At 55.2% G+C, this 27154-nt stretch overlaps 1 protein-coding gene across 1 annotated transcript; it reads left to right on the forward strand.

The window, feature by feature from the left end:
- Positions 1-365: 365 nt before the first annotated feature.
- MAP3K7CL (MAP3K7 C-terminal like) lies at positions 366-24937 on the forward strand. The gene is made up of 4 exons (XM_079767366.1): positions 366-471; positions 7552-7610; positions 17203-17318; positions 24005-24937. The coding sequence occupies exons 1-4, from the start codon at positions 402-404 to the stop codon at positions 24183-24185; spliced, it is 426 nt and encodes a 141-aa protein (XP_079623492.1). The 5' UTR covers positions 366-401; the 3' UTR covers positions 24186-24937.
- Positions 24938-27154: the final 2217 nt, after the last annotated feature.

Consider the following 27154-nt stretch of genomic DNA (forward strand, 5'->3'; position numbering starts at 1 on the left):
TATCCTTTGCCACCTGATCAGTAATTCACGTCCCGTAGACCTTCGAGCCCAGTCTAACGACAGTCCCCGGTGCCCAGGACTTCTCCGTCCCTCAACTCAAAAGGAGCGGTCAGACCCCGAGGGGCCAGGGCTGTGCCGGTCAGGGTGAAAGGATGCGACAAAGTCCAGATGTCTGTTTCCAAAGCAACATTTTTGTGTCAGAAAAGGGACTGTAAACGGGGCCGGGACTCTGGGTGCAGGGAAGGCAGGCCGGGGACTGGGAGCATCTTCACGAGAGAGCGTCGCCTCCCCCCACCCCCCGCCTTTGCCAAGGCCCTGCGGTTGCGACCTCGGAGTGAGTGACGATGCCTCTTGTCCTGCAGCTGGAAGACCCGGGGGAAGGCCGCGGCTCCGGCGCCCACATGCTCAGCGCCGCCAGGGTTCCTGCGGATCGGCCCGTGCGCATCGCCTTCAGCCTCGGCCAAGCCTCAGGTGCGCCCTCCGTCCTCGCGCCCCCTCCCCGCGCGCCCCGCGGTTGTGCAGTGTGCCGGCTGACCTTGACCTCAGGGCAGCCTGTGCAGGTGCTGCTGGCTGACCTTGACCTCCTGACCCCCATCAGGTCCCAGCTGGGAGGCTTTAAGGCGGGAGCTTCCCCGTCTCTCATTCTTTGGTCATTTGAGTCCATTTCCTCTTCTTCCTGCCCCACTTCAGCTTTCTGTTGTTAGGAGAGTCATGGCTAACTTCCCGACAACAGCAAAGCAGGTCGTTGCTGAGTTTGTTGAGAGCGGGCGGTCGGTGGGTGTAAAAATACGCTGTCTCGGCTCCAGTAGCGTTTCCTGCCGCTGAGCTGCTGGGCGGCTCCCTTACTTCCCACGGGCAGAGTGAGGGGTGGCAGGTGAGGGGGGTGAGGCGGGGTGAGGCACGTGGTGCCTAGACAGGTGAGGTGGAGGGATGTGTGGACAGGTGAGGGGGGTGAGGCGCAGGCAGGTGAGGGGTGTGCTGTGTGGGCAGGCGAGGCGGGTGCTGTGTGGGCAGGTGAGGGGGTGAGGCAGGTGGTGTGTGGGCAGGTGAGGGGGTGAGGCGGGTGGTGTGTGGGCCGGGTGAGGGGGGTGAGGTGGGGGGTGTGTGGGCAGGTGAGGGGGGTGAGGTGGGGGGTGTGTGGGCAGGTGAGGGGGTGAGGTGGGGGGTGTGTGGGCAGGTGAGGGGGGTGAGGTGGGGGGTGTGTGGGCAGGTGAGGGGGTGAGGCAGGTGGTGTGTGGGCAGGTGAGGGGGTGAGGCGGGTGGTGTGTGGGCCGGGTGAGGGGGTGAGGCGGGCGGTATGTGGGCAGGTGAGGGGGTGAGGCTGGTGGTGTGTGGGCAGGTGAGGGGGGTGAGGTGGGGGGTGTGTGGGCAGGTGAGGGGGGTGAGGTGGGGGGTGTGTGGGCAGGTGAGGGGGTGAGGCGGGTGGTGTGTGGGCAGGTGAGGGGGGTGAGGTGGGGGGGGTGTGGGCAGGTGAGGGGGGTGAGGCGGGTGGTGTGTGGGCAGGTGAGGGGCCTTCTCCAGGGTTGAGGGTGAGGAGGCCGCCTGCACAGAGCCCGCGTCACGCCGCCCTCAGGGACTCCTCACACACCGGGAATCGCACCCCTTTGACCGGACCTCGGGGTGTGTCACGGCTGTGACAAGGGAGGCTTGCATGTCCATGCGTGTCATCTGTCGCCCTCAGCCAGGGTCGTATCTGTGCATGTCATACACAGGGAGTCCCCAAAATGTACACACACTCTGAATGATTCTAAAGGCAGTGTTTATTACAGTACACTTCATTTCCAAAATGAGGCATCCGCTGTGAATGTTGACTTGTTCATGTCTTAGGAGCCTAATACGGGGCTCATTCCCGCAGCCATGTTAGGTCTGTTTTTCTACTTTCTCCACCTCTTCCTCCCCCTCCCCGCCCCCTCCTCCCCCTCCTCTTCTTTCTCCCCCTCCTCTCCCTCTCCCTCCTCCTCTTCTTCCTCCTTCTCCTCTCCCTCCTCCCCCTCTTTCTCCTCTTCATCTTCTTTCTCCTCCTCCTCCCCCTCCCCCTCCTCTCCCTCCTCCCCTTCTTCCCCCTTCTCCTCCCCGCCCCCTCCTTCTCCTCCTGTTCCTCTTCTCCTCCATATTTCTCTGAGATGAATTGGGATAGAGATTAAGAACATAGGCTCTAGCGTCAGCAAGGCACGGCTTCTAGACCCCTTTTCATCACAATTTTAATGATTTAGCGTAAGTCACTACACTTTGCTGAACTGCAGAGTTTGGTGAGATGTGTAAGATGATTGACAGCTGTAAGACTCGGGTTAACCCTGTGCAGGTGCTTCATGGAGTCAGTTCTCAGCTGTCCCTGACCCGCCTGCCTCTCCCACGTGCACTCGCTGTCACGACAGTCACAGTGCCAGGGACCAGTGATGATTTAGGGACCAGTTAGCCAGGGGGCTGTGGTGTCCCTGGCCCCTTGTCCCTGATCTGACCTTACTCGTTTCTACGCTCCCAGACTCAGGTGGGCGAGGTGGGCGAGGTGGGCAAGGTGGCACACGAGGGCACGGCACGACTCGCCCTCTGCGTTTCTTACGGCGGAGAGCTCTGGGGAGTCTGGGATGCAGAGCAGGTGCAGCGGCCTCTGGGAAGACTGGAAGTCACCGGGGCTCGGAGGCAGGGAGGGCACTGGGAGGCAGCGCAGGAACGGTGCCCGTCGGGGTAGCAGGTAAAGAGGGGGCTCTTTATCTTTTAACAAGTCCTCCCTTTCCCTCCAAACACAAAGCATGAGCAGAACCTGAGTCAGAAGAGCAGGATGATTCCATAAGCACTAAAACCCGTCCCCGGAGCGAGGCCTGGATGTGGGACACGCCCTGCCGTTCCCGGCCTCTCCGACCCAGCAGGACGTTGTGCCCATTTACGGACGGGGCAGTTGGCGCGGGGAGGGAAGTAATTGCCCCCAATGGCAGCGAACAAGCAGCATTAGAAAGGGACTCAGCCCGTTGGGAGGTGGGGCCCCGCCAGAGAAGAGAAGCCTGGTCCGGCCGGCCTGGCTCGGGTTGGGCGTCGACCTATGACCCAGGAGATCACGGTCCGATTCCCGGTCAGGGCACAGGCCCGGGTTGTGGGCTCGATCCCCGGTGTGGGGCGTGCAGGAAGCAGCCGGCCCATGATTCCCTCTCATCACTGATGTTTCTATCCGTCTGTCTCTCCCTCTCCCTTCCTCTCTGACGTCAATAAAAACAGTTAGGAAAGTAAGAGAGAGAAGCACGCGTGCTCCTGAGAGCAGAGCGTCCGGTGGCGGCGGGGGGGAGGGGGGGGTGTGACGGAGGGAGGTCAGTTCTGAAGTGTTAGAGGAAGAGGAGGGACGTGGGGGCACCTTTTATCTGACGGTAACGACTCCCATGGACTCTCTGTGAAGCAGGTGTTTCTGGGTAAGTGTGTGCTAAGCTAAACGAGTAAGAATATTCTTACAGAGGATGATGGGTAAGAGTCACAAAACAATGGCAGCAATAATGGCGACCAGAGGACCGCTCCTAAGAAACGTAAAGCCCGCCTCAAACCAGGTCCGATTCCCGGTGGGGACCACGCCGTCTGTTTGACGCTCGACCTTGTTGGCCTGATAGTGCCAGGTGCTGGCTGAGGTCACGTGACGATCGATATTAATATTAATATAATTATTAATGATAAAGAACTGGCAGTCTGCCCAGGGCCATGCCAAGTCCCTACCTGTATCCATGTCTCTATCCACATCGGTGGCCCTGTTTACACCTGTGTCTACACCTTTGATTCTGTGCACCTGGAGACCTCGTGTGTATTAAGGAATTCATGCCTCTAATGCTCAGTACGAAGGAGACAGATTAAAAAAGCTTTTGATGTGTTTCAAAGCGGCGTGATGCGCTCATGAGAAGCCAGGGATCCAGACCTTTAAAAAAAAGTCGTTTGATATATTATTAACGTGGGTTGGCAGCCGTATAGCACTTATTTTACTTCTATAAATAAAGCATTAATCTCAATTTAGATTTAAAATGAAAGTGCTCGAAGCCCTTTTGCGCATCTGTGAAATTTGGGGCAATATTTCATATACAAAGTGTTTGCTTTGATGGGAGAGTGGCAGGGAGACTGTTCCACGTTGAGATTTAGATGGAAAGAGTAAACCCCAGGACCAGGGCGACGCCCCTTCACTGGCCGGGGAGCCGAGGAGGCAGGGCTCTGTTCTCTCTGTTCTCCGATGAGGAAAAGGGTACCGTCAGCCCCGTGGGCCACGGGCGCACCCCCCCCCCCCCATTACCCCTTCTGGTCCGACTTACGGTGAAAGGGAACAGGAGCTAAACCCGATGATATTAAGCACTGGTTGTCATTGTTACTGGTTATTTCCTGGGCACCAGCTGTGGGGTAAATGACGATGTCTGCATTCCTTCACGAGTCAGGGAGTATCGTGCCCATTTAGCAGAGGAGGAAACTGTGTCTCTGAGAGGTCACGTGATTCTCCCCGTTCACCACCGGCAAAGCCGACGGGCTTCCGTGCAGGCCTGTCCACGCATGTTGCACGGACGCGCCGTGTCCTCTGTGTCAGGCCTTCAGAGGCAGACGGCCCCGGGAACGTGTTTGCGTGAGCCTGGGCACGCGCCGCGGCCCTCACGCGCTTGCCTGTGAGCGTGTGTGTCCCTGAAGGACGGTCTCCGGGACACCAGCTCGGGCCCAACCGCAGGCAGGACCAGCTGCAGGGCCTGTGGGGGCTCCTGGCCAGAGAGGGTGGGGTCTGCAGACTCTGTGGCGGAGCATGTCCCCTGTCTGGGCCCCCCGGCCCAGGGGCCCGTGCGGGAGGCCCTGGGCGGCTGCCCCGGCGGGATGAGCAGGTGGATGGGATGGCGTGTGAGCAGGTGGCCCTCAGCTCCTGGCTGGGAGGGAAGGAGGGGGGCTGAGCCGGCTCCCCGGGGTCTCCTCCGTGAGGATTGGGTTTCCTGGCTCCCGAGTGTGCCTGCGGTGGGGACCCCGTGGGGGGAGTCTGGCCGGGATGTCGTGCAGAACAGGGGCTCAGACGCTGTGCACACCTGGTCGGTTTGGGCCGAGTTGCCACCTCTCGGCTGTAAAACAGGAAACGAGGACACAGCAGCGAGGACTTCTCAGGGTTTGCTTTTATCTGCAAAGTGCGTTTACCCGATAAACGGGCTCTCCTGGCCGAGGGTCAGCGGGTCTTGTGAGTCGGTGTTAGTGTTCTCTGTCCTGAGGAAGCTGACGACATGGTTCCCAGGGTTTGGGGGAAACTGCTGGGGCTCCGAGCGTGTGTGCTGTGGGGTCACGGACCAGAGGGAGGAAGGCAGAGGCTGGTCAGACGGCAGCTCAGCGCCTCCCAGCGTGCGGGTCCAGTTACTGCGGAGCGGGGAGGATCCGCGTGACAGACCCCGCGGCCCCACTTACTCGGTTCAGGGAGAAACGCAACGAGGATTGTTGTTTAAGGGACAGAACAGCCCTGGCCGGTGTGGCTCAGTGGATAGAGCGTCGGCCTGCAGACTGAAGGGTCCCAGGTTCGATTCCGGTCAAGGGCATGTACCTTGGTTGTGGGCACATCCCCAGTAGGGGGTGTGCAGGAGGCGGCTGATCCATGCTTCTCTCTCATCGATGTTTCTCACTCTCTGTCCCTCTCCCTTCCTCTCTGTAAAAAATCAATAAAAAAATATATTTAAAAAAAAAGAAGAAAAAAAAAAGGGCCAGAAGAGCCGGCAGCTGCTCTGTGGGCCGAGATGACGTCCAGGGCACAGGGCGGACCGTGGCGGGCGGAAGCTCTATTTTAAGTGCCGCGGACTTAGTCCCATCGCGCCTGCTCCACGGGCAGGGCCATCTGCTGGCACACGCTCCTCTTGAATCTCTCCTTCGAGTTCTATCCTCAGTGGTTTCTGCGCCCCCCCCCCCCCCCCCATCGTGTCCAGCCAGCCCACCGCACCCTTTTGAAAAGGGAGCCTGGAATGATTTCCTCAAAACGTTAAAACACGATAAAGCGATTTGCCGCTTTAGCCCAGAGCCCTTGTCGCGGCATTCGATCAATATTTGGTAAATAAATAATTTTTTTAAAAAAATATGTTTTTATTGATTTCAGAGAGGAAGGGAGAGGGAGAGAGAGAAACATCCATGATGAGAATCGGGTGCATAAGTGAACTTTAATCCAACGTGCTTGCATCCGATTTTGTTCCATTCTAAACAAACCTGGGGGCTGCTTTTCTTTTTTAAAAAAAGGGAGATTGGCCGGGGGTGGGGGAGGCTCCGGCATCGCTACTGTACGGGCACCTTGGCTTCCGGAACCGCCGACCGGGCTGCGCTCTCAGGAGCCGGTCCAGCGCCGCCCGCCAAGGTCTCCCCGAGCTGGGCCAGGCGTCCGCAGCTGTGTCCCCGGCTGAGTCATCGCCCTCCCCCGCCGGCCCGGCCCGTGACTCACCGCTCCGCTTTTAGCCCATTTGCCTATTTTTAAAGCCCGCTGGAGAAGACAGCCACTGTGTGAGCGTAAACAGGCCGCACATCCCCGCGGGCGCAGCGGGCTCCAGGCCCTGGCGCGGCTGGCGGCCGGGCTGCCAGGGCAGCAGATGGCCCGGAGGCACCCGCTGGCGTGCCGCCTCACATCTGTCTGTGGTTTTCTCGCTGCCGATGCCACTTCCTGCTTGGATTAGTCCCACTTGATTCACTTTTAAAACTAAAGCCCTGCTTGTATTTTGCTTGTAAAACACCAATTCTCCGTTTATTTCTACGTCGACTGACAGGCTTCCCCAGCAACTCGAGGTTGAGCCCTCACGTGCCTGCGAGGTGGTCAGCGTGGTCACATCTATGCGCCCGTGTGTGCGGTGACTAAATCGTGATGTAGATTTCGGCCAGGGGCTTCGTCGATTCTGGGTCACACGGGGAATCTGCTATTAACTTGGCTATAAAAGCGAATTCCTTTTTCCCCAAAAATGTTTTTACTGATTTTTCTGTTCTTTTAGAGAGAGAGAGAGAGGGAGAGGGAGATAAAAACATTGATGAGAGAGAATCATTGGTCAGCTGCCTCCTGCACGCCCCACCCTGGGGATGGAGCCCGCAACCCTGGCATGAGCCCTGACCGGGTATCGAACCGAGACCTCCTGGTTCATAGGTGGATGCTCAACCCCTGAGCCATTTTTGGGCTGTTCTTTTTTGTTAATTCTCATCAGAGGATATTTTTTCAATTGATTTTTTAGAGAGCGTGAAAGGGAAGGAGAAAGGGGGAGAGAGAAAACCATTGATCTGAGAGAGACACATTGATTGGTTGCTTTCCAGGGCCTGGCATCAAACCTGCCACCCAGGTACGTGTGCTTGACCGGGAACCGAACCCGCGCCCCCTCCCCGCCCTGGCTGACACTAACCACTGAGCCACCAGCCAGGGCCAGAGCCTTCTTCACTGGAGAACAACCAGAGACGTTTGCGAAACGCTGGTCTCGGCCGCCTCGGCTCGGACCCGCTGAGTGCCGCTGTCTTCTGCGTCTGGTCCGTCTCCAACGTGAGGACAGACCAGCGGGCGTCGGCGCCGATGGCTCGGCCGCGGGGGAAGGGTCCGGAGTGACAGTCTATCTTCCCTTCCAGATGGCGCCCCTCCGGAGGACCCCGCGCGGCTCTTCCCGGAACTAGACCAGCAGCTGCAGGTGAGGGCTCTCCGCACCCTCCTTCCTCCTCGGCTTCACGGCCCAGAGCTGGGCCGCGGGCTGGGAGGCAGACAGAGGGCCAGGCCCTGGGCACGCCCTGCCTGTGGCTCTCAGCACCAGCCGGTCGGGACACGCAGAGGGGCCGGCTCCTGTGCGGGGGGAGGGTAGGGTGGGGGGGAGGAGGGGCGCTGGGCTGGGACGCGCGCCATCCACTCCCTTTGTCTGGGCCACGCAGCGTCCACTCTCTTTGGGCCACGCAGCGTCCACTCCCTTTGGGCCATGCAGTGTCCACTCCCTTTGGGCCACGCAGCGTCCACCCCCTTTGTCTGGGCCACGCAGCGTCCACTCCCCTTTGTCTGGGCCACGCAGCGTCCACTCCCCTTTGTCTGGGCCACGTAGTGTCCACTCCCCTTTGTCTGGGCCACGCAGCGTCCACTCCCTTTGTCTGGGCCACGCAGCGTCCACTCCCCTTTGTCTGGGCCACGCAGCGTCCACTCCCCTTTGTCTGGGCCACGCAGCGTCCACTCCCCTTTGTCTGGGCCACGCAGCGTCCACTCCCCTTTGTCTGGGCCACGCAGCGTCCACTCCCTTTGTCTGGGCCACGCAGTGTCCACTCCCCTTTGTCTGGGCCACGCAGCGTCCACTCCCCTTTGTCTGGGCCACGCAGCGTCCACTCCCCTTTGTCTGGGCCACGCAGCGTCCACTCCCCTTTGTCTGGGCCACGCAGCGTCCACTCCCCTTTGTCTGGGCCACGCAGCGGGCCTGGCTGGGCTGGGACTTGGTAAACGACGGTGCAGAGGAGGCGACCTCAGCGTCCTCGTCTGTGCTCAGCCCTCCCCACCTTCCCGGTCTCTGACGGCTTCCCATAGAACAGCGTTACTCTAAGTGAAGGCTTTAGAATCCCGTCTGGTGTGACCATGAGGATGAGGTCGTGCAGGATCCATCGAAGACGCCCAGTTCAAGGCGCCGAGTGGTTGGCTTAGGGCGCTTGCTTCTCTCTAGACGACAGGGGGTGACATTTCGCAAACTCGGCCCTGGGACAAGCTTCAGCCTGAAAACCTGGACACTTGCCTCAGGCCAGACGTCCACGTTGCAGGTCACAACACAGGTCACAGGTCATTACACAGGTCGCAGGTCATTACATAGGTCACAGGTCGCAGGTCATTGCACAGGTCACAGGTCATTACGAGGCCGCCCTAGGCCCACATCCTGTGCGTGGACATCTGCTCAGTCACCATGTATTTCCTCTAGACATTGCGTCTGAAAGCCCTTGGAGGGGCTGCAACCTCCAGTTCCCAGCAGACCCGGCGTTTCCTCGCACCCAGCGCCGTCCCCACTGTGGCTGGGCCTGGTCCCTGGAGGCACTGGAGCTGGGGACCCAGAGCCCTCGGCAGGCAGGAAGAGCAGGATGGCCCGGGGTCACCCACGCTGGTGTCCCCTTCCTCGGCCAGTTCTCACCTCGGAGCCCGGCCCGGGCCCGGTCTCTGCCCAGCAGGAAGCCGCTCAGCACGGCGGTGTCGGGGGGTAGAGATGCCGCAGGTTGCCCAGGACGTGGGGTCACACCGGGCACACTCGCTGTCGGAAGACTTCTCTCTTCTCTCGAGTGTCCCCTGCACCCCCCGCGCCCGCCCCCCTCTTCTCCTCGTCCCCTGCGGGATCTGCTGCCCGCCCTGCCTCCTGGTGTGCACACATCCCCCCATTCCTCTCTTCACACCGGCTCTGCCTGCGATTCCATCCGCCTGCTCCCCCGGCACCTGCTCCTGCTGGGCCTCTGGCTGTCCGGCTGCTGGTGGTCTGGCTGGGGAGGCACGATAACAACCATCCCCTTGTCCCCATTACAGTCCTCTCTGCTTTAGCTCACTGTCGTCCAAAGCTATGTTATGGGCCGGCTGGTGTTCCCAGTGGTTAGAGCATTGGCCACTGGACCAGAGGGGTGTGGTTCAATTCCCGGTCAAGGGCAGGTACTCTCACGGTGATGCTTCTCTCTCTCCCCCTCCTCCTTCTGACACGGCTGCCGAGCCTGTGGGCGCTCAAGTCGCTTCGATAGACGTGCGGTGTTTTTGTTCCTGGTTTGCCAGGTTGTCATAGTGTGGTCATGGAACAACCTCACAAAACCTGTCCTGACTTCCCGATAGCTTACACACTCCATAGTCACTTAAAAAACTCGGCTGTAAAATATCCGTGTGGTGGATCCTCCACCACCATTTGACCCCCAGGGTTTTCTGTTGCTTTGCCAAGAATGTGGACATGTTGGAGCATGAAATTTGTGGCGCTTCTATTTTCACAGAAGCCCAAAACAGCCCCGGGCAAGAATAGCCGTGACCAACACGGCCCTTGATGTCTCTATTAATGCAGGAGGTTGGGCAAGAGAGCTCAGGGCACGGTAGGTGTGAAAACGAACATCCCTTCACGACATTCATTTATGGGCCCTGGGCCTCGGCCCAGGGGCAGGTGGTAGGTTGGTTCTATTTTGTGTGGATTCCTTTCCTGGAAATGGGTTTCTAAATTCTCCTCGCCCATCAGAGGCCGCGTGTGGGCGAGCGCGTTTAGGCCGTGCAGGGCCCAGTTATGTCCCCTTCTAAGAATGAATGGAGCATCTTCAGGCCCCTGTGTCCTTCCGTTTGAAAAAGGTCACGACTGACCTCCTCTCTCTCTGGAAAGACAGGACAGGAATGTAACGGGGTCAGGACCGAATTTGCCTTCAAATCGAGTCACGCCGCTATGTTTTGGAGACCATGGAATGGCCTATGGAGGCTCCAAAGCTAAGCTGCAATGGGGTCTTGATTATGAGCCCTGGAATGCGGAATCCGTGTTCATAGCCGGGCGTTGGCTAAGCTAACGAGTGGATGCTGATGGGGATCGCAGGAAGCAGGCTTGGCATTGGACTGGCCGGGACTGGCGCTCAGCTCCACACCCGCTCGTCCTGCGATCCGGGGAATGAGTGCTATTTACTCTCTCTAAGCCTCGCTTCCCTGAACTGCAGCATGGAGATAATACCTCGCCCGCGTTACTGGGGTGGGGATCAGCTGTGAGCATGAGCAGCGCGGGCACAAGTGCTTGGCAAAACCATCGCTCAGCTCATGTTAATTCTCTTCGAACAAAGTACAATCACGTGTCCATGAAATAGGAGCATCTCTTTGGAGTTTTGAGTTGGGATAGAGGTTTGGAGGCCTTCGTCTTGTTTTCATGAAGTTAAGGAACTTGGAAAACAAGGTGACTTTTTTTTTTTTTTTAAAGCAAATTGAGCCATAACCACCCCTCCCCCACCCACCCCGAGTCCCCCGTCGACTCTGAGAAGAAGTGGCAGGTGTCGCGGTACACACTGAACTGGCCTCTCCTCAGACAGTGTCTGGTCAGTCCAGAAGCTGAGGTCACCTCCACAAATAAACAGCGCGCAGCTCGAGTTGTGGACAATAATATCCTGTTATCCGAGCAGTCCCTCCAGACACTTCTTTTAGGTCTTGCATCCATCGATCCCGTCGGCTGGGGAAGGAAGCTAGGAAACGGAGAGGAAGCCAGCCTTCCAGGGTTCTCCGCCCTCCAGCGGAAATGGCTGCTTCTCCCTCTCAAACACGCTGATCAGACCCTGCGGTGTCTTAGGCTGCTGTGACCACAGAGGAAAGACATACAGATCTTTGGAGCTCGATAATGGCACCTTTGGTCCTTTAGAGACCCAGTGGGCAGTAGGGTATGCCTTGTAGGAAAAGTCTGAGACACTCTTGAGTTGAGTTATCACCCTTTGGGTATTGCTTATGTCAACAGGAATGACTCAAATATTCTTCGTTCCAATGTTAATAAGGGACACTGCACATTTACTAGTGCTGACGTTGACCATCATGTAGATGCTATCAAATGTCAGTTCTTAAAATGCTTGAAATTATTTAAAGTTCTAGATAACAGCATTTTCAAATATTGCAATTAGTGCTGAGTACTTTTTCCATTTAGTTTTAACAAATAATGCTTGTTAATTTGGGGTCATTAAAGTGCAACGTAGCCGTAGCCAGTTTGGCTCAGTGGCTAGAGCACCGGCCTGTGGACGGACGGGTCCCGGGTTTGATTCTGGTCAATGGCTTGATCCCCAGTAGGGGGTGTGCAGGAGGCAGCTGATCAATGATTCTCTCTCATCATTGATGTTTCAATCTCTCTCTCCCTCTCCATTCCTCTCTGAAATCAATAAAAATATATTAAAAAAATAAAGTACAACATAAATTTAAACCACTCTGCCCCCTCCCCCGCAAATGAAAGGTAACATCGAGAATTAAGGAATAAATACGAAGTCTGCTCAGCAACCATAGAATATTTAGCTTCCTAAATATATCTCGTGTGTGGGAAGCTGGAGAGGAAAATTAACGGCTTACATTTTCAAGGTGGAGGGGCCAGTAGTACTTGAAGGAGCCAAGGAGAAAACGGAAACGCTTAAGCTGGCTCTGCCCTGTGGAGAGAGGTTTGGCCGGGACCTGTCCCCCGGGGCCCCGTCCAGGGCCCGGGGCCATTTCAGGAGGAGCTGGCCCCACACCGTGGCCGGTGGACAGCGAGGCGGGGTGGCGTGGCTGGGCCAGGAGCCTGTGGTTTCTCAGTTACTTCATCTCGTTAAATCGGTCCGATGCGTGGGTGGGGCTCACCTCATCGTGTAATTAAAGCCCTTGGAAGCTCGTCCCGGCAGCTGGGGAGGCGGGGGTGGGGAGGGCAGGAGGAAGTGCCCTCCTGGGCGCTGACCTCATGCAAACCCCGGGCTGTGTCTTGGAAAAGTGTCTCCGCGTTGGCTTGAGACGCCGTTAGGAGAATGTCTTAATTTAACCTTCTTAGAACCGGACGTGTGCGAGCAGAACAGGTACCCGGCGGGGCCCTGGGTGGGTCTGCACAGTGTGCGTCCCATGACCACGGTGTGTGTGCTTGTCCGAGAGGGGTGCCTCGCCACTGCCTCTTCCAGGCAGGGATCTGCAGGTCCTCTTCCCGGGAATGCAGTACTTCACGCCTCGGGCAAGAGTGTGGGAGGATGTGGCATCATTGTGGAGAAATAAGAACGTTTTCTCCTCCTCGGGCAACGAGACATTCTCATCCCCACGGAGAGTTTATTTATTGCTCGTGCGCTCCCAGCCCGGAAATAACTACAAAGACCTCTTGGATGAGAATAGTTAAAATTAAGCAATGAGAACTGAAGCAAAAATAAAAGTGTTAATTCTTCTTCCACGAAGTTAACCGACTATTTCATCCGGTTACCAGGGCTTTCTTTTAAGATACTTTTAAGTTTTTAGTGTGAACATGTGTTAGTATCTTAAGTGCACGGGGGCCAGTTAACTCCCCCGTGCCCGTGTTCTATACGTCACACGATGGAAGCTTGCTGGTCGCTCTGCTTTCAAAGTGGAAACTTGATTCTGGTGCTTGAATTTCAGCATCTGTTTCCTCAGGCAAATCTGTCCATGGACACTGTTGGCCATACACACTGAGTGGCCAGATTGTGACGATCTCTGGACGCATAATCATCTGGCCACTCAGTGTACATCCTATAGAATAAAAGGCTAATATGCAAATTGTCCCCTTGACCAGGAGTTTGACCAGCAGGCAGGCTGGCCAACCGCCCATGTGCCCTCCCCCTGGCCAGGATGGCCGGACCCCACTCATGCATGAATTCATGCACCGGGCCTCTCTCTCTATATATATATATACTGAGTGGCCTGATTATTATGCATTCAGAGATCATAATAATCTAATAATCGCCACTCAGTGTAGTGTCTCCTGTTCTGAGGGGTTGTAAGAAGGTAAGAGAGAGTCACTGTCAGAGAGGATTTAAGATGCTACACACAAACACATGCACACAAACACACAAACACATGCACACAAACACACAAACACATGCACACAAACACACAAACACATGCATACACACAAACACATACATACACACAAACACATCATACACAAAGCAATGCGTGTCCTATGTCATACAGAGCATCACCTTCCATTACTCTATGGTTCTACTTTTCATTTCAGGCATGAAACCTAAATATCTTGCTACTCTTATTCACCAGAATTCCTACTGGGATAAGCACACGTGTGTTTAAAAATTCTTTGGTGAGTCTCCCGGCTGGAGTGAGTGTCCCGTGATGTGAGCGCCCGCTGAGCACAGCGGGTCCTGCTGACAGAGGTGCTTGCACTTGTCCGGCAGCCGTGGGGTTATTGGCTCCCGATGTTCAAGTTCCCGGGGAGCAAGGTCGGGTGCACAGGAGGGGAGCCTCGGGCAGGGCATCCCTGCAGCAGAGTTTGGGAGATGGGCTGGGCAGCAGGAAGAGAACTCTTTTTTGCATTCAATTTTATTGATTTCAGAGAGGAAGGAAGGGAGAGAGAGAGAGAGAAACACCAATGATGAGAGAGTCATTGATCAGCTGCCTTCTGCACGCCCCCCACTGGGGATCGAGCCCGCAACCCGGGCCTGTGCCCTGACTGGAAATGGAACCGCGACCTCCTGGTTCATAGTTCGACACTCAACCGCTGAGCCATGCCGGCCGGGCTGCATTAACTTTGTTTATTCTGGTAAAAATCACATATGGTAACGCCACCACCTCCGCCACTCCTGGGTGTGCACTCGGCGGCGTTAGCACATCACACTGCCGTGGGGCCGTCTGCAGACCTTTCTGTCTTGCAGACGGACACGCTCCCCATTACACAGCAACTCCTCCCTGCCCAGCCCCTCGCAGCCCCACGATCGTTTTACCGTGTGGTGGTTGTGCAAGATAATGTCCGTCCTCTCTTTAAAAAGCCGATCTTGCTCTCCAGGGCTTTCATGCAGATTGGGAGGCCTCGGTGTGGGTGGTGCCGCGTTTACGGGTCAGGTTGGGGTGAAGACGGAGCTCGTAGGACCCGGCACCTTTGCTCCCCGGAGCGCTGAGCGTGTTTGGTTTGTGCTTTTAAAATTGGCGTTGCTCCTTGCCTGTGGGAAATCCTTAAAACATTATTATGTATTAGTAGCATGGCTATGCCGCTTAGGACACACGAGGACACGGAATATCCCGAGACGTCCCCCCTCCTCACATACCCTTAGCAGTAGGGTCCCACGGCCTGTGCATAATTCTGCCTTTGAATTTTCCACAATTAAGAAGCGCTAATAAAAAAAGAACCCGTGGACCTTGGCTGGTTTGGCTCAGTGGATAGAGCATCAGCCTGCAGACTGAAGGGTCCCGGGTTCGATTCTGGTTGAGGGCACATGCCTGGGTTGCAGGCTCGATCCCCAGTGGGGGGGGGGGGGAGTGTAGGAGGCAGCCGATCAATGATTCTCTCTCATCATTGATGTTTCTATCTCTCCCTCTCCCTTCCTCTCTGAAATCAATAAAAAATTACATATATATATATATATATATATATATATATATATGCACATATATGTGTATGTATAAATATAACAGAACCCGTGAAAAAATTCCAGTTAATAAAAAGCTAAGGGGGGGGGGGAGAGGCCTTTCTCTTCTTAAGAAAATTATGTCTAATTTTCAGTTTTCCTTTTACACTGTGGCGGCAAAGGGCAGTTCCCCCTTCATTGTGGCTGCTCTCGTCCGTAGCCTCCGGCGCACACGAGTCGCCTCAGAGCCCTGGAATCCTTTGCCCTCACATAGGTAACTGCTGACTGTGGATCAGGCTCCTACACGAGGCAAGTTACTGCCTGGACCGGGTGTGGTCTGCGAGTTTCACGAGGCCAGGACACAGAGGCACGGCGTCTCAGGCTCCCAACACGCTGCCCCCACAAGGCCTGGGCCCGTACACGCAGCTCAGCTGCCCGGAGTAAATTGCTTTCATTCTCCTCACTGTCATCCCTGGTAATTTGCCAGTGGAACAGGTGAGAATTGATGAGCTGGTGAGTTCAAGGGCAGACTTGGAGGGCCAGGCGTTCTGAATTCCTCTGGCGACAGCTTTATCTGGCAGGGTGAGTTGGACTGTAGGCCTGCCCGGCCCGACTTTTCAATTTATTGCTAAACTAGAAGCCCAGCGCGCGAAATTGTGTGGCCCCGCCCACCCACGCCGGTCTTTGGTCATTACGGTGTTAGGGCTGCAGGCCTTTTGTAATATAGATAGAAAGGGGTTGTCCCAACAGGCTGAGCTCATGCTGCGAGTGTGTTCATGGGCGATAGGGGAAGATGCTACACAATGTAATTTTTATTAGATTTTCCATTAATTAGGACACAACAGATGTTCCACAGGAAGGTACATGTCCTCCAAATCTATTTCGAAAATTTACTTTTTAAAAAAGATCTCAGGATAAACGAGGAGGGTCATCTCATCCACCAACCAGACAACAAACTCTATGGAATTTCTACTGTACCGAGTGGGGTCCCTAACTCTGACACCCAAAAAGGTCCGTGTTCTTGCAGAACGTAGTGAGAGGCACAGCAGTAAGACATTCACTCGTTCTCAAGTTACCAACACGGAAAAGGTGAGCACACGACCAGTCAGACACACAGCTCACACGCCTAGGCCGTGGTGAGACGGAAGAGCTCACAATGAGTTCCTATTTCTCAGCTATCATATATCATTTTTTCTATAAGTAATTGAAAGGGGTGATTTAAAAAGCTCCTTAAAAGGCTGCTAACGAGAGTTTCTAAAAATAACGATTTTAATAACCTGCTGCTAACTAGAAATCCGAATTATAAATCTGGAAAGCGAGGCTCGTCCACGTGTGGGGAGTGAGGTGGCCATGCCGCCTGCGCCTCGTGGAGGAGGAGAGCGAAGGAACTCGGCCCTCCTGGGCCTCCCGCTCCTCCTTCCTCCCCTCGGGCTGGTCCTGGGCCTCCCGCTCCTCCTTCCTCTCCTGGTCCTGGGCCTGGGCCTCCCGCTCCTCCTTCCTCCCCTCGGCTGGTCCTGGGCCTCCCGCTCCTCCTTCCTCTCCTGGTCCTGGTCGATTTTAATAACCTGCTGCTAACTAGAAATCCGAATTATAAATCTGGAAAGCGAGGCTCGTCCACGTGTGGGGAGTGAGGTGGCCATGCCGCCTGCGCCTCGTGGAGGAGGAGAGAGAAGGAACTCGGCCCTCCTGGGCCTCCCGCTCCTCCTTCTTCCCCTCGGGCTGGTCCTGGGCCTCCCGCTCCTCCTTCCTCCCCTTGGGCTGGTCCTGGGCCTCCCGCTCCTCCTTCCTCCCCTCGGGCTGGTCCTGGGCCTCCCGCTCCTCCTTCCTGTCCTCAGGCTGGTCTTCCTGGGGTGGGGGGGCGGGGGGGCCCAGAGTCCCTGCAGACACTATCCCGCCCGGATCCTCGCTGCAGCTCGGGTGCATTTCTCAGAGAGCCTTCCCGGTCGGCTGCTCCGGGAGGGGAGATGCCACCGGGGCTGCGGGACCCGGGCCCACGCAAACAGACCCGGAACCGCCCGTGGGTGAACGACGTGTGGGGTCTCCGGCTCAGGCCTGGGATGTGACTGGCTCTGGAAGGTGCGTGCGGGCTGTGTTCCGTCATTAGAATCGGCAGGATGCTGCTGGCACTGCCGGTCTCCCCCAACCCCCTAAGGACACTGGAGAGCAGAGGCTGTGTGTGTGTGTGTGTGTGTGTTAATGTATATTTTTATTTCTTCTGCGGCGAGAATGTGGACTGACTTCTTGTCGTTGCTCCCCAAGCCTCTGCCGCCCCGCCATGACTCCCTGGAGTCCATGCAGGTCTTCAAGCAGCACTGCCAGATCGCCGAGGAGTACCACGAGGTCCGCAAGGAGATCGCGCTGCTCGAGGAGAGGAAGTAGGTGCCGCAGTCCCGGGGGCTGGGAGAGAGGAGGGGTGGGGGGGCCCAGGCTGAGCTGGGCAGGGCCAGGCTTAGCAGGCTTAGCTGGGGGCAGGGGCTGACATCCTGGGGTTCTGAGGTTGCTAGGCACCTTGCTGTCCGTCCTGTTTGTCCCAGAAATGATCCAAGTGGCACCTCTGTAGGGTCAATGCTTTGCGAGCAGTGAGGAACAACAGGGTGCTTTCTCCCCCCACACGTAAGTTTTTCATAAGCATTTTTAACTCAGGAAATTAAAAATGCCAAAATACACCAGAGCAGCTCTCTGTTCCCTGTGGATGTGCGGAGGCCCAGCCCTCTTTGGCTGTGTGGCTTGTACTGAACGCTTGCCTGCTGGGTTCCCACAGCAGGTGGACGAGCCGCTGAGGTAGGATTAGGGCCAGGGTGACGTACTCGTGTTGGATGAGTGACACATGCGTGCAGAGTGAGTCCAAATATGGTCCTTAATTATTTGCCTCTCCCCTTCCTCTTACTGGAGAGACATAGCATATATACTTATTACTTAATTTTTAAATCAAAGCAAGAAATTGATGGAATTGTCAGGACTCTGGAGACCCAGCGAGGCGGGTGCACGGGGAACGTGGTGGAGAGTGTGGGTTTAGGTTGGGACTTCCGCACTCACCCTGAGACCCCGTGGCAGGCTGCGGGCCTTTCCTTACCTCGTGGCTTCGTTGTGTTTCAAACACAAACCCTACCTGGACTCTGGTTATCGGGTCAAAGGTGTCTGCGAGGTCAGAAACACCGCTTTCCCCGCACGTGTCTGCGACTCGTTCTGGTCTGAGAGTTCTCACAAACGGGTGTGTGCAGGCTGAATCTTTACACACAGGCCGAGTCCCCAGAAAAGTGTCATAAAGGGACCGAGGAAGCTTATTAATGGCGTGACCAGTGGTGAGCTACAGGAGGACTTGTTTACTCTGCAGCTACCGAAGTCTGTTCCTGTGTGTGTGTGAGTGTGTGTGTGTAAGACTGTGCTAGTATGTGTGTGTATATGTGTGTGTGTATGACTGTGTGTGTATGAGTATGTGCGTGTGAGTGTGTGAGTGTGTATGACTGTGTGTGTGAGTGTGTATGACTGTGTTAGTATGTGTGTGTATGAGTGTGTGCGTGTGAGTGTGTGTGAGTGTGTATGACTGTGTGTGTGAGTGTGTATGACTGTGTATGTGTGTGTGTGTGAGTGTGTGTGTGTGAGTGTGTATGACTGTGTTAGTATGTGTGTGTGTATGAGTGTGTGCGTGTGAGGTGTGTGAGACTGTGTGTGTGAATTGTGGTGTCGTGACAAACATCTAGTTATGTATTTATCTGTAAACTCAATTGAGGTGCTGGGGGACTTTATCTAAACCAATGGGAGTGGCTCTTTATTTGGGGTGCAGTGGAAGACACCCACTAAGTTATAGGATCTGTACGTCTAGGTGTTCGTCTGCTGCATTTAGAAAGCCCGCCAGGACAGCAGCGTGTGTGTGGCGCCTCTGGTGTGTGAGGGAGCCCTGCCCCTCTGCTCCTGCTTAGAGCAGTGGCTGCCGTGGCGCCCAGCGGGCAGGCGACTTCCAAGAGGCAGAGCCTTCGAGAGCTGGTGGCCCGTGGGCCTAGGCAACGACTCCACACAACCCGCCAAACCACAGAAATGTTGGCCAAACCCCAGCTCAGCCCCTCACCGGCCTTCCTAAGTCCCAGGCTGGATGTGCGGCGAAGGCCAAATCTTTTTCATAAAGTCTCTCAACTTCCTTTGTCTTCATTCCTGCTTCTGCCCTTCGGGCTGCAATATGCACGGCTGGCCTGGGAAGCACGCCCAGGGCGTGGCCTGACCCAGACCTCCAGGTGGCCCGCGTGCTTCTGTGGGTCCCCTCACCCCTGGCCTCCGAGGACACTGCCCCCTCCCCCCTTGTGCCTCTGCTGCGCTGGCACCTCCCTCCTCTGCCTCCTGAGCCCCCCTCGGAGGAAGGCTTAGCTAGCCCCCGCTCCGCCTTCCTCAGGGATCCGCTCTGTTCCCGAGAGAGGAAAGCTCACAGGAACGAGACTTCTGGCACTGTGTGTGTGCGTGTGTGTGTGTGTGTGTGTGTGTGTGTTAATGTGTGTGTGTGTGTGTGTGTGTGTCTGTTAATGTATATTTTTATTGATTTCAGGAAGGAAGGGAGAGGGAGAGACAGAAACATCAATCAATGATGAGAGAGAATCATTGATCGGCTGCCTCCTGCATGCACCCCACACTGGGGATTGAGCCGCAACCTGACCCTGACCTGGACTCAAACCTTGACCTCCTGGTTCATAGGATGATGCTCAACCCCTGAGCCACGCCGGTTGGACTATTTCTGGCACTTTTTTAAAAAAACATATTTTATTGATTTTTTACAGAGAGGAAGGGAGAGGGATAGAGAGTTAGAAACATCGATCAGCTGCCTCCTGCACACCCCCCACTGGGGATGTGCCCGCAACCAAGGTACATTCCCTTGACCGGAACCAAACCTGGGACCCCTCAGTCCGCAAGCCGACGCTCTATCCACTGAGCCAAACCGGTTTTAGCATATTTGTGGCACTTTTGTAGCTGGTTGCCATCAGTAGTTACCCACCTCAGGTCTGCTCCCTACAGACTCGAATCCCAGCCCCCCAGTGGGAGCTGCGCTCAGGGCGTGTGTGTGTGTGTGTGTGTGTGTGTGTGTGTGTGTGTGTGTGTGATTTAGAGTGGTTGTTTGTAGTGCTTATGGGAGGCTGTAGCATCCTCCTTCCTCAGGGAAGGATGGGATTTCTGTGGTCTGTGTTTAGAATACGGAGGTAATATCAGCAGTGAAGACGGAGATAAATTGCTGGGCAGGAAGCATGGTTACATCTTCTATGATTACAAGGAAGTAGGTCCTGCAAGGGTCCCTAAGGGACTGGTTCTGTTTTCTGCTGGTTTGGATGAGAGCGTCTTCCCGTCACTTCCTGAGGTGGCCGCCCAGCCCGCCCCGGCGACTGTGAGTGTCTTGGGCACAGGGCGTGGGCCCTGGTCCTCAGAGGAGCTCCTGGGCGTTGCTGCCCTTAGGCTGAGCTTCCTCCCTTCTCCAGCGGGGGGCGCCCGGGGCACGTTTGGGAGACTGCAGAGCCGGAGGAGAGGGGGGTGTAACTAAGTCCTGGTATTGAGCAGGTGAACTTTCTTGTAGAGTTATAAACTCAGCACAGAGTGACTTTAAATGATTACTTCTGGCCTGTTCACCAATCACGTGAGAAAAGCCTGCTTTTACTTTTATTGGCTTTTTTTTTTCTTTTCAGTTGGGGAAAAAGGGCAATTTTATTGAAAGCTTTTAAAAAATTACTAAGCATTCTTTCATCTTTAGACAATTCCTGAATCCGTTTTTATTTCTAGGCTTTTTGCATGTGAATATTTTTATATAATTGCACATATAGTAACATGAAATGTGCACATGCTTTTTCAGTAAATAGTGTAAGTTTTTACACACAGTTTTGTATCTGTAATGGGAACACATGGAAGTGAGACAGAGACATTTTTTGACTTGAAATTTGTCCCTGAGCTGTTTGACGGAAAGTGTTTAATGTACATCATTAAACAACAATTGGCTCTGCCGTTAGGTTTGAAATTAGTAAAGGTCCCTTTGCTCCAGAGAGAGCATTTGATCTTATTCAAAGGAGAAACCACTTGGCCAGGAAACAATTGTGTTTAAAAGATAGACTTAATGTCAGAGAACCGATCCACTGTGTGAAGTCGGGGTGGAGACGGTTCTGTAATTAAAGCGGCTCAGTGGTTCGGTTCGGTGTGCTCGCCGAGGTGCAGCATCCTCCGCTGGTGGGGCTGTGTCCTCTCAGGAAGGGGAGGAGAAGGGGCAGGAAAGGAGAGGAAAAGGGGAGGGAAAGGGGCGGGAAAGGGCCCCTGAGCAGCCGGCAACCCCCCGTCCTCCCGCCAGCCCCTGGTACTGCTCACTGCCCTCGGCCTCTGTGGGCCCCTCTCCCGGACGTCCAGATGCAATCAGACCCTACGTGCCCGCTGAGAATGGCTTCCTTATGGAGCACGATGTTTGCAAGGTTCATCCCCGCATCCTGCATCGCACTTCATTCCTTTTTATGCTGAATAATATTCCGCTGTGTGGCTAGACCGGACTTATTAATCCATGTCATCTGCGGATGGACATTGGAGCTGTGTGCACGTTGGCTGCTGGGCCTAATGCTGCTACAGACACGCTTCTATGTACTAGGTCACGTGTGGACACATGCGTGCAATCGGCCTGTGCTGGCGTCCCTCCATCCATCTCGGTGCTCTCCACCCCACAGCCGGCCCCTGAGGGGGCGATAGAAAACCCGCAGTGGCCTCTCTCCAGCCTGTGGAGCTGATTGGTTCCTCACTTAGACGCTGGCTGTGCCGGATTAATCAGGACTCGCTAATGGACGGGCGTGGATAGTCTGCATTAATGGGCTGGGACAGATGATTGACGTTTTGACAGGATCACTGACGACATGCATAATTACGACACTAATTTAGAAACCTATCAATAAAGTCCTCCTGATTCTAGTAACGAAGACATTGTTGTCGACATTCTCTGCTCGGGAGGATTAGAGAGACAGTCCGACCATCCCCGTTAGTGGTCAGACCTGTGAGTTGTTTTCTCTGCCGGTCAAAACGACTCGCAGATGCTCCAGGGATTGTAAACCAGCCGGACATGGAAGCAGGACAGCGGCCACAGTCCAAGCCAGGACTTCCAAACCCTGTGATTCGAAAACAAAACTCTGCCTTTCCCCGAGTTGTCTGTGGGGCAGTTGACAGGCAGGAAAACATGGAACAGGACGATGAGCTAATGGAGGGTCTGGAGGGTCGAACGTGACCTGACCGTCTGCAGGGAGTAGAGGCACGTCTCTTACTTGTGCACGTTTCACTAATCAATTTCTGAAAATCATCCTCTTAGTTACAGTTCCCATGGCGCATTACTCTGTGTGAGTGTCAGGTACACAGCGTGCCGGTTACACCAGCGGTTCCCACGGGGCACACGCCCCACAGGGGGGCAATGTGATGTTTAAGGGGGCGATTCGAGAATGCGTTATGAACTGTGAATGTTTTGCATTTCTTGTGGTTCTAGGGGCCTCATATACAGCATATAAACAGATATTGTGACATATTTATGCATTTCAGTTCTCTCTGTTTTGAAACTTTGTTTGCTATTTTTTCATCTCACTTCCTATAATTTTTTTTTTTAACATTTTCTTAGTGACGTCTTCCTCAGGACCCCCACGGTCCTTTCATTCTTTTATTTTTCTCTTTTGTGGCTGCCATGTTCTTCGGAAGCTTATTTAGACCAAGTTCATGGCCTTTCAGGCTTCCTCCATGTGAAGGGGAGTCACTTTTTGAACAATAAGAATTCTACATGGCGGGGGGGGGGGGACCAGGAAGTTAGAGATGCTTAGGTGGGCGTGGCCAAAACAAGGTTGGGAACCACTGGGCTAGAAGATCATGTACTTGACAGAGGGACCGCCCCCCCCGCCCCAATATTTCCAGTGCCCACCGGCAGCTTCCATAGTTGTTACAATGTTATTGACTAATGTCCTGTGCTGCGCTGATCAATTTATTTAAGATCATACATGTTTATTTATTTTTAAAAAATATCTTATTGATTTCAGAGAGGAAGGGAGAGGGAGAGAGAGAGAAACATCAATGATGAGAGAGAATCACTGATCGCTGCCTCCTGCACGCCCCGCATTGGGGATTGAGCCAATAACCGAGGTATGTGCCCTTGACTGGAATCGAACCGTGACCTCCAGGTTCATAGGTCGACGCTCAACCACTGAGCCATGCCGGCCGGGCTCACTGCATTGTTTATAGACACTTACTGAGAACTGAGCTGTTAGTCCCTGCGCGTCCCTCCAGTACCTTTAGCCGCTTCCTGGTTCTCTATCTGCAACAAAAGGACAGACAGTGCTTTGCAAACCAGGCTGCAGGATGGACGTTGGGTCAGGGGAAGCTGCCGGGAGGAGGTGGAATTCCTAGTCCCAAGAACTAGTGCCGATTTGTTCAACTTGGAAAGGAGAGAGCAGGAAGGTGCCTGCATTTGGAGGGGAGACTGAGCGTAAGCACAGCTCTCCACCCACGGACACTGGGCAGCGTCTTAATCGTCAGCAGGTTTCCTGCCCCCCCCCCCGCCTCAACTAGTTGTCATTCTTTGCTGCACCCGTAAAAGGTCAGAATCCTGACGGCCGAAGGGTTTGTGGAGCGTTTTCTGGTTTGGGTGTCTCAGCAGAGGTGCCAGGACCGAAAGGATTTTCGGCCTGGGCCCGGCCGATGTAGCTCAGCAGTTGAGCATCGAGCCAGGAACCAAGAGGCCACGGGTTTGATTCCCGGTTCGATTCCGGGTCAGGGCACCTGCCTGGGTTGCAGGCTTGACCCCCTGTGGGGGGCGTGCAGGAGGCAGCTGGCGGATGATGTCTCTCGTTGTATCCTTCTCCCTTCCTCTCTCTCCAAAAAGTCGATGAAAAAATATATAACAAATAAAGGATCCGAGGCAGAGGGTGAGATGTGGAGGAGCGGGCTCCTCTGTGCATTTACATGCGTGCATTTGTGCGTGTGCATTTACATGCGTGCATTTGTATTTACATGCATGCATTTGTGCGTGTGCATTTGTGCGTGTGCATTTACATGTGTGCGTTTCAGCGTGTGCTCTCCGCTCCGCCCGCAGGAAGGAGCTCCTCGCGAAGCTGGCGCAGGCGGAGGAGGAGAAGGTGGACGCCGCCCAGCTGGCCCGCGAGTTCGAGGCGCTGACGGAGGAGAACCGCACCTTGAAGCTGGCGCAGTCCCAGTGCGTGGAGCAGCTGGAGAAACTCCGCATCCAGTACCAGAAGAGGCAGGGCTCGTCCTAGCTCGGTCGGCCCCTGGCCCCTGCGCCCCCCCCCCCCCGCCCCCCGCATCACCACCTCCTGGCCACCCACATGCTGCCGCCTCTCTGAGCTGGGCACGGCGAGGTCTGGCCCGCCCGGAGGGAGATCTCACGTTAAATAAGACAACGAAAGCAAACCTACTGCCCCGAGTGTTTCACAATTTGTCCCCAAAGTATTTCTTCTCATTTAGGAAGATAGGACAGAAATAGAATATCAACGGACTCCACTTACACAGGATGAAGCCACGCGACAGGCCAGCCAGAGGCTCACTGCTGTTTGCCTGCACGTGTTTAAATCCCACGTCGTTAATATTCCCCCTGGCGCCAAGCAGAGGCCTCCCGGACGTGCTCATGTTGTTAGAGTCAGCCCTCCCCCCGCGAGGATTGTACCAGCATCGATGCTTCCTCGTGAAAATGTTAGCAGCGGGTTGTGCCAAAAGCACGTTGGCGGTGCTGGCCTGCTGCTGGCCTAAGAGCAGAAAAAGGCGCGTTTCTTCACGCCGCACGGGCCCCGGGGAACGTGTCCCCCTCGAGGAGTTCTGGGGGCCCCGGGAAACGGGAGGGGATAGTGTAGACATTATTTTGGGGAGTCCTCAGGAAAACATCAGTAAAATGATGACTATGGCTCTGTTTTGGATTTAACAAGGCGTTTGGGGTCAGTAATAACAAATGGAAATATATGCGTAAATTCAGGATTAACACGAGTTTCCCGCGTTCTGCTTACCACCATCTGTCCCCCACTGATCTCTTTGTTTTATGTCCATTTCTATTCATGTAACTTCTTTTTCATTAAACACGATCAAAACTGCCCGCCTGCCTCCTGGCCCTTTCCTCACCGACCTCGTGCTCAGGGTCAAGTTGGTCACGCTCGCCCGAACCTGCCCTGCGTTGGGGCTGCAGGTGCCAAAGAGCAGCAAACCCTTTCCTTGGGAAGACGTGGCTTCTCAGTGAGCAGCTCGGGGCTGGAGCTAATCAGATGCACGAATGTCTGATGGTATTTCCCAGAAAACGTACGGCGAGGAGCTGATTGAAATAACAAGGCGGCCCGGCCGGCGTGGCTCAGTGGTGGAGCGTCGACCTATGAACCAGGAGGTCACGGTTCCATTCCCGGTCAGGGCACAGGCCCGGGTTGCGGGCTCCATCCCCAGTGTGGGGCGTGCAGGGGGCAGCCGGTCCATGATTCTCTCATCATGGATGTTTCTCTCTCTGCCTCTCCCTTCCGAATCTGAAATGAACAGAGCTCCCCCAGCTACAGGCCTCTCCTGGTGTGGGTTTACCCCTGAGATGCTCTGTGACTTAAAACCGTCACAGCCGACGCCGCTGTTCCACGGTGACCATCAGAGTCCACTGGAGTCACTTTACGTGTAGCAAAGCCATGTTGGTGTCTGTCGTGTCAAACAGAATTTTACCACCATATCTTGTTTTAAGGCGTAACTTGCATTTACACAGAGGGTTTAAAGCGATACCTTGTATCTAATAAAACGTGTGATTGTCCACTCATCCTGCACGGGTTTGCTTAGCTTAATACGAAGAATCTCGTTTGCCCTGTCAAGAGAATGCCAAATGATCTGAAGATATTTTTGAGACAAAAGTATTTTTAATAAGTCAATATCAACTGAGATGTAAAATGCTATTACAGGCCTGATACACAGCGTCCTCCCCGGCGGCCTCTCCAGCACCGCGTGGAAGCCGAAGCTGCGGTCCCGGCCCAGCGTGACCCGGCCGCCCTCCGGCTCCACCCGCAGGCAGCTCCGGTGCCGTGCAGCAGGACCCAGCTGTCCTTGGGCAGCAGCGGGCGGACTCGCAGGGCCACCCTCACCGGGCCGCCTCCAGCCCCCGGCAGCCCCTGGGCCTCCAGCCCCATGGCGAGGGCGGGCTGCTCCAGGGGGCCCTGCAGGGGTGCAGTGCAGCCCCTGACCCTGCAGCCAGACTCTGAGCCCTCTTTTTTGGTTTTTAAATATATTTTTATTGATCTCAGAGAGGAAGGGAGAGGAGAGGAACATCCATGATGAGAGAGAATCATGGATCGGCTGCCTCCTGCACGCCCCACACTAGAGAACGAGCCCGCAACCCGGGCCTGTGCCCTGACCGGAATGGATCCAGGACCTCCTGGTTCATAGGCCCACACTCAACCGCTGAGCCACGCCGGCCGGGCTGACTTCATCTCTTGACTCCGTGTGGTGGCCGTGGTGTTTGTAAAAGCCCACGTTTGCTGACTCTGAACCAGCCTCGCAGCTGCAGAGTCCCTGTGGTTTGGCGCCCGGCCAGCGGGCGCAGGAGTCGGCCTGAGGGAGACCAGGCATCGCGGGCGAGGAAGGAGGAGAGGGCAGGGGCCCCAGGGGGTTCTTGTCTTCCTGCCAGGCGGCCTCACGGGCCCTCTTGCCTTCTCTCAGTCCCCCCAGCGAACAATCAAGAATAATCCGATGTTTCTCCCAGTTCAAGCTTTATTCTGAGAATCCATCGCTGTCCCAGGTGAGAAGCACGCCCCCCTTAGACTTTCAGGAAGGCATGAAAGTCAAGAAAAAGTTTCACCATCTAAGCTGCGTGTTCCATGAGAAAGACACTGACCAAAGACAATCCAAAAATTCACCTGCAGAAAGTGAGCAAATTCTAGTTTCTATAATATCTCCTTTCTTACGCCACCTGGGCGCTCTGAATAGCAGCCAACGTTTTCAAAAATAACCTGATTGAAACCAAAGGAAAAGGGGAAGACGACGACAACATCCGTGCCTTTCCCTGCAGCAGGTGAGCCACTCGGCTGCGGCCGAGGGCCCTGCCGGGAGGGCGGGCCTGCCCCTCGCTCCCTCCGCGGGGGCACGGAGCTGAGGCCGGAGAGCTCAGCGCGGCCCTGGGAACAGGGGTGCCACACCCATGCTTGGGAGCAGGTATTGCTCAGTAACAATTAAAACCAATCATAAGGGAGATGATTCTAGTTTATCCAATGAGGCTGAT

Source organism: Cnephaeus nilssonii, assembly GCF_951640355.1.
Source record: "Cnephaeus nilssonii genome assembly, chromosome: 3".
Taxonomy (NCBI): domain Eukaryota; kingdom Metazoa; phylum Chordata; class Mammalia; order Chiroptera; family Vespertilionidae; genus Cnephaeus; species Cnephaeus nilssonii.

Coding starts and splice junctions, on each gene's coding strand:
- MAP3K7CL (XM_079767366.1), top strand. CDS start 402: ATGCTCAGCGCCGCCAGGGTTCCTGCGGATCGGCCCGTGCGCATCGCC. Junction 7,611..17,202: donor AACTAGACCAGCAGCTGCAG/GTGAGGGCTCTC, acceptor TTGCTCCCCAAG/CCTCTGCCGCCCCGCCATGA. Junction 17,319..24,004: donor GCGCTGCTCGAGGAGAGGAA/GTAGGTGCCGCA, acceptor CTCCGCCCGCAG/GAAGGAGCTCCTCGCGAAGC.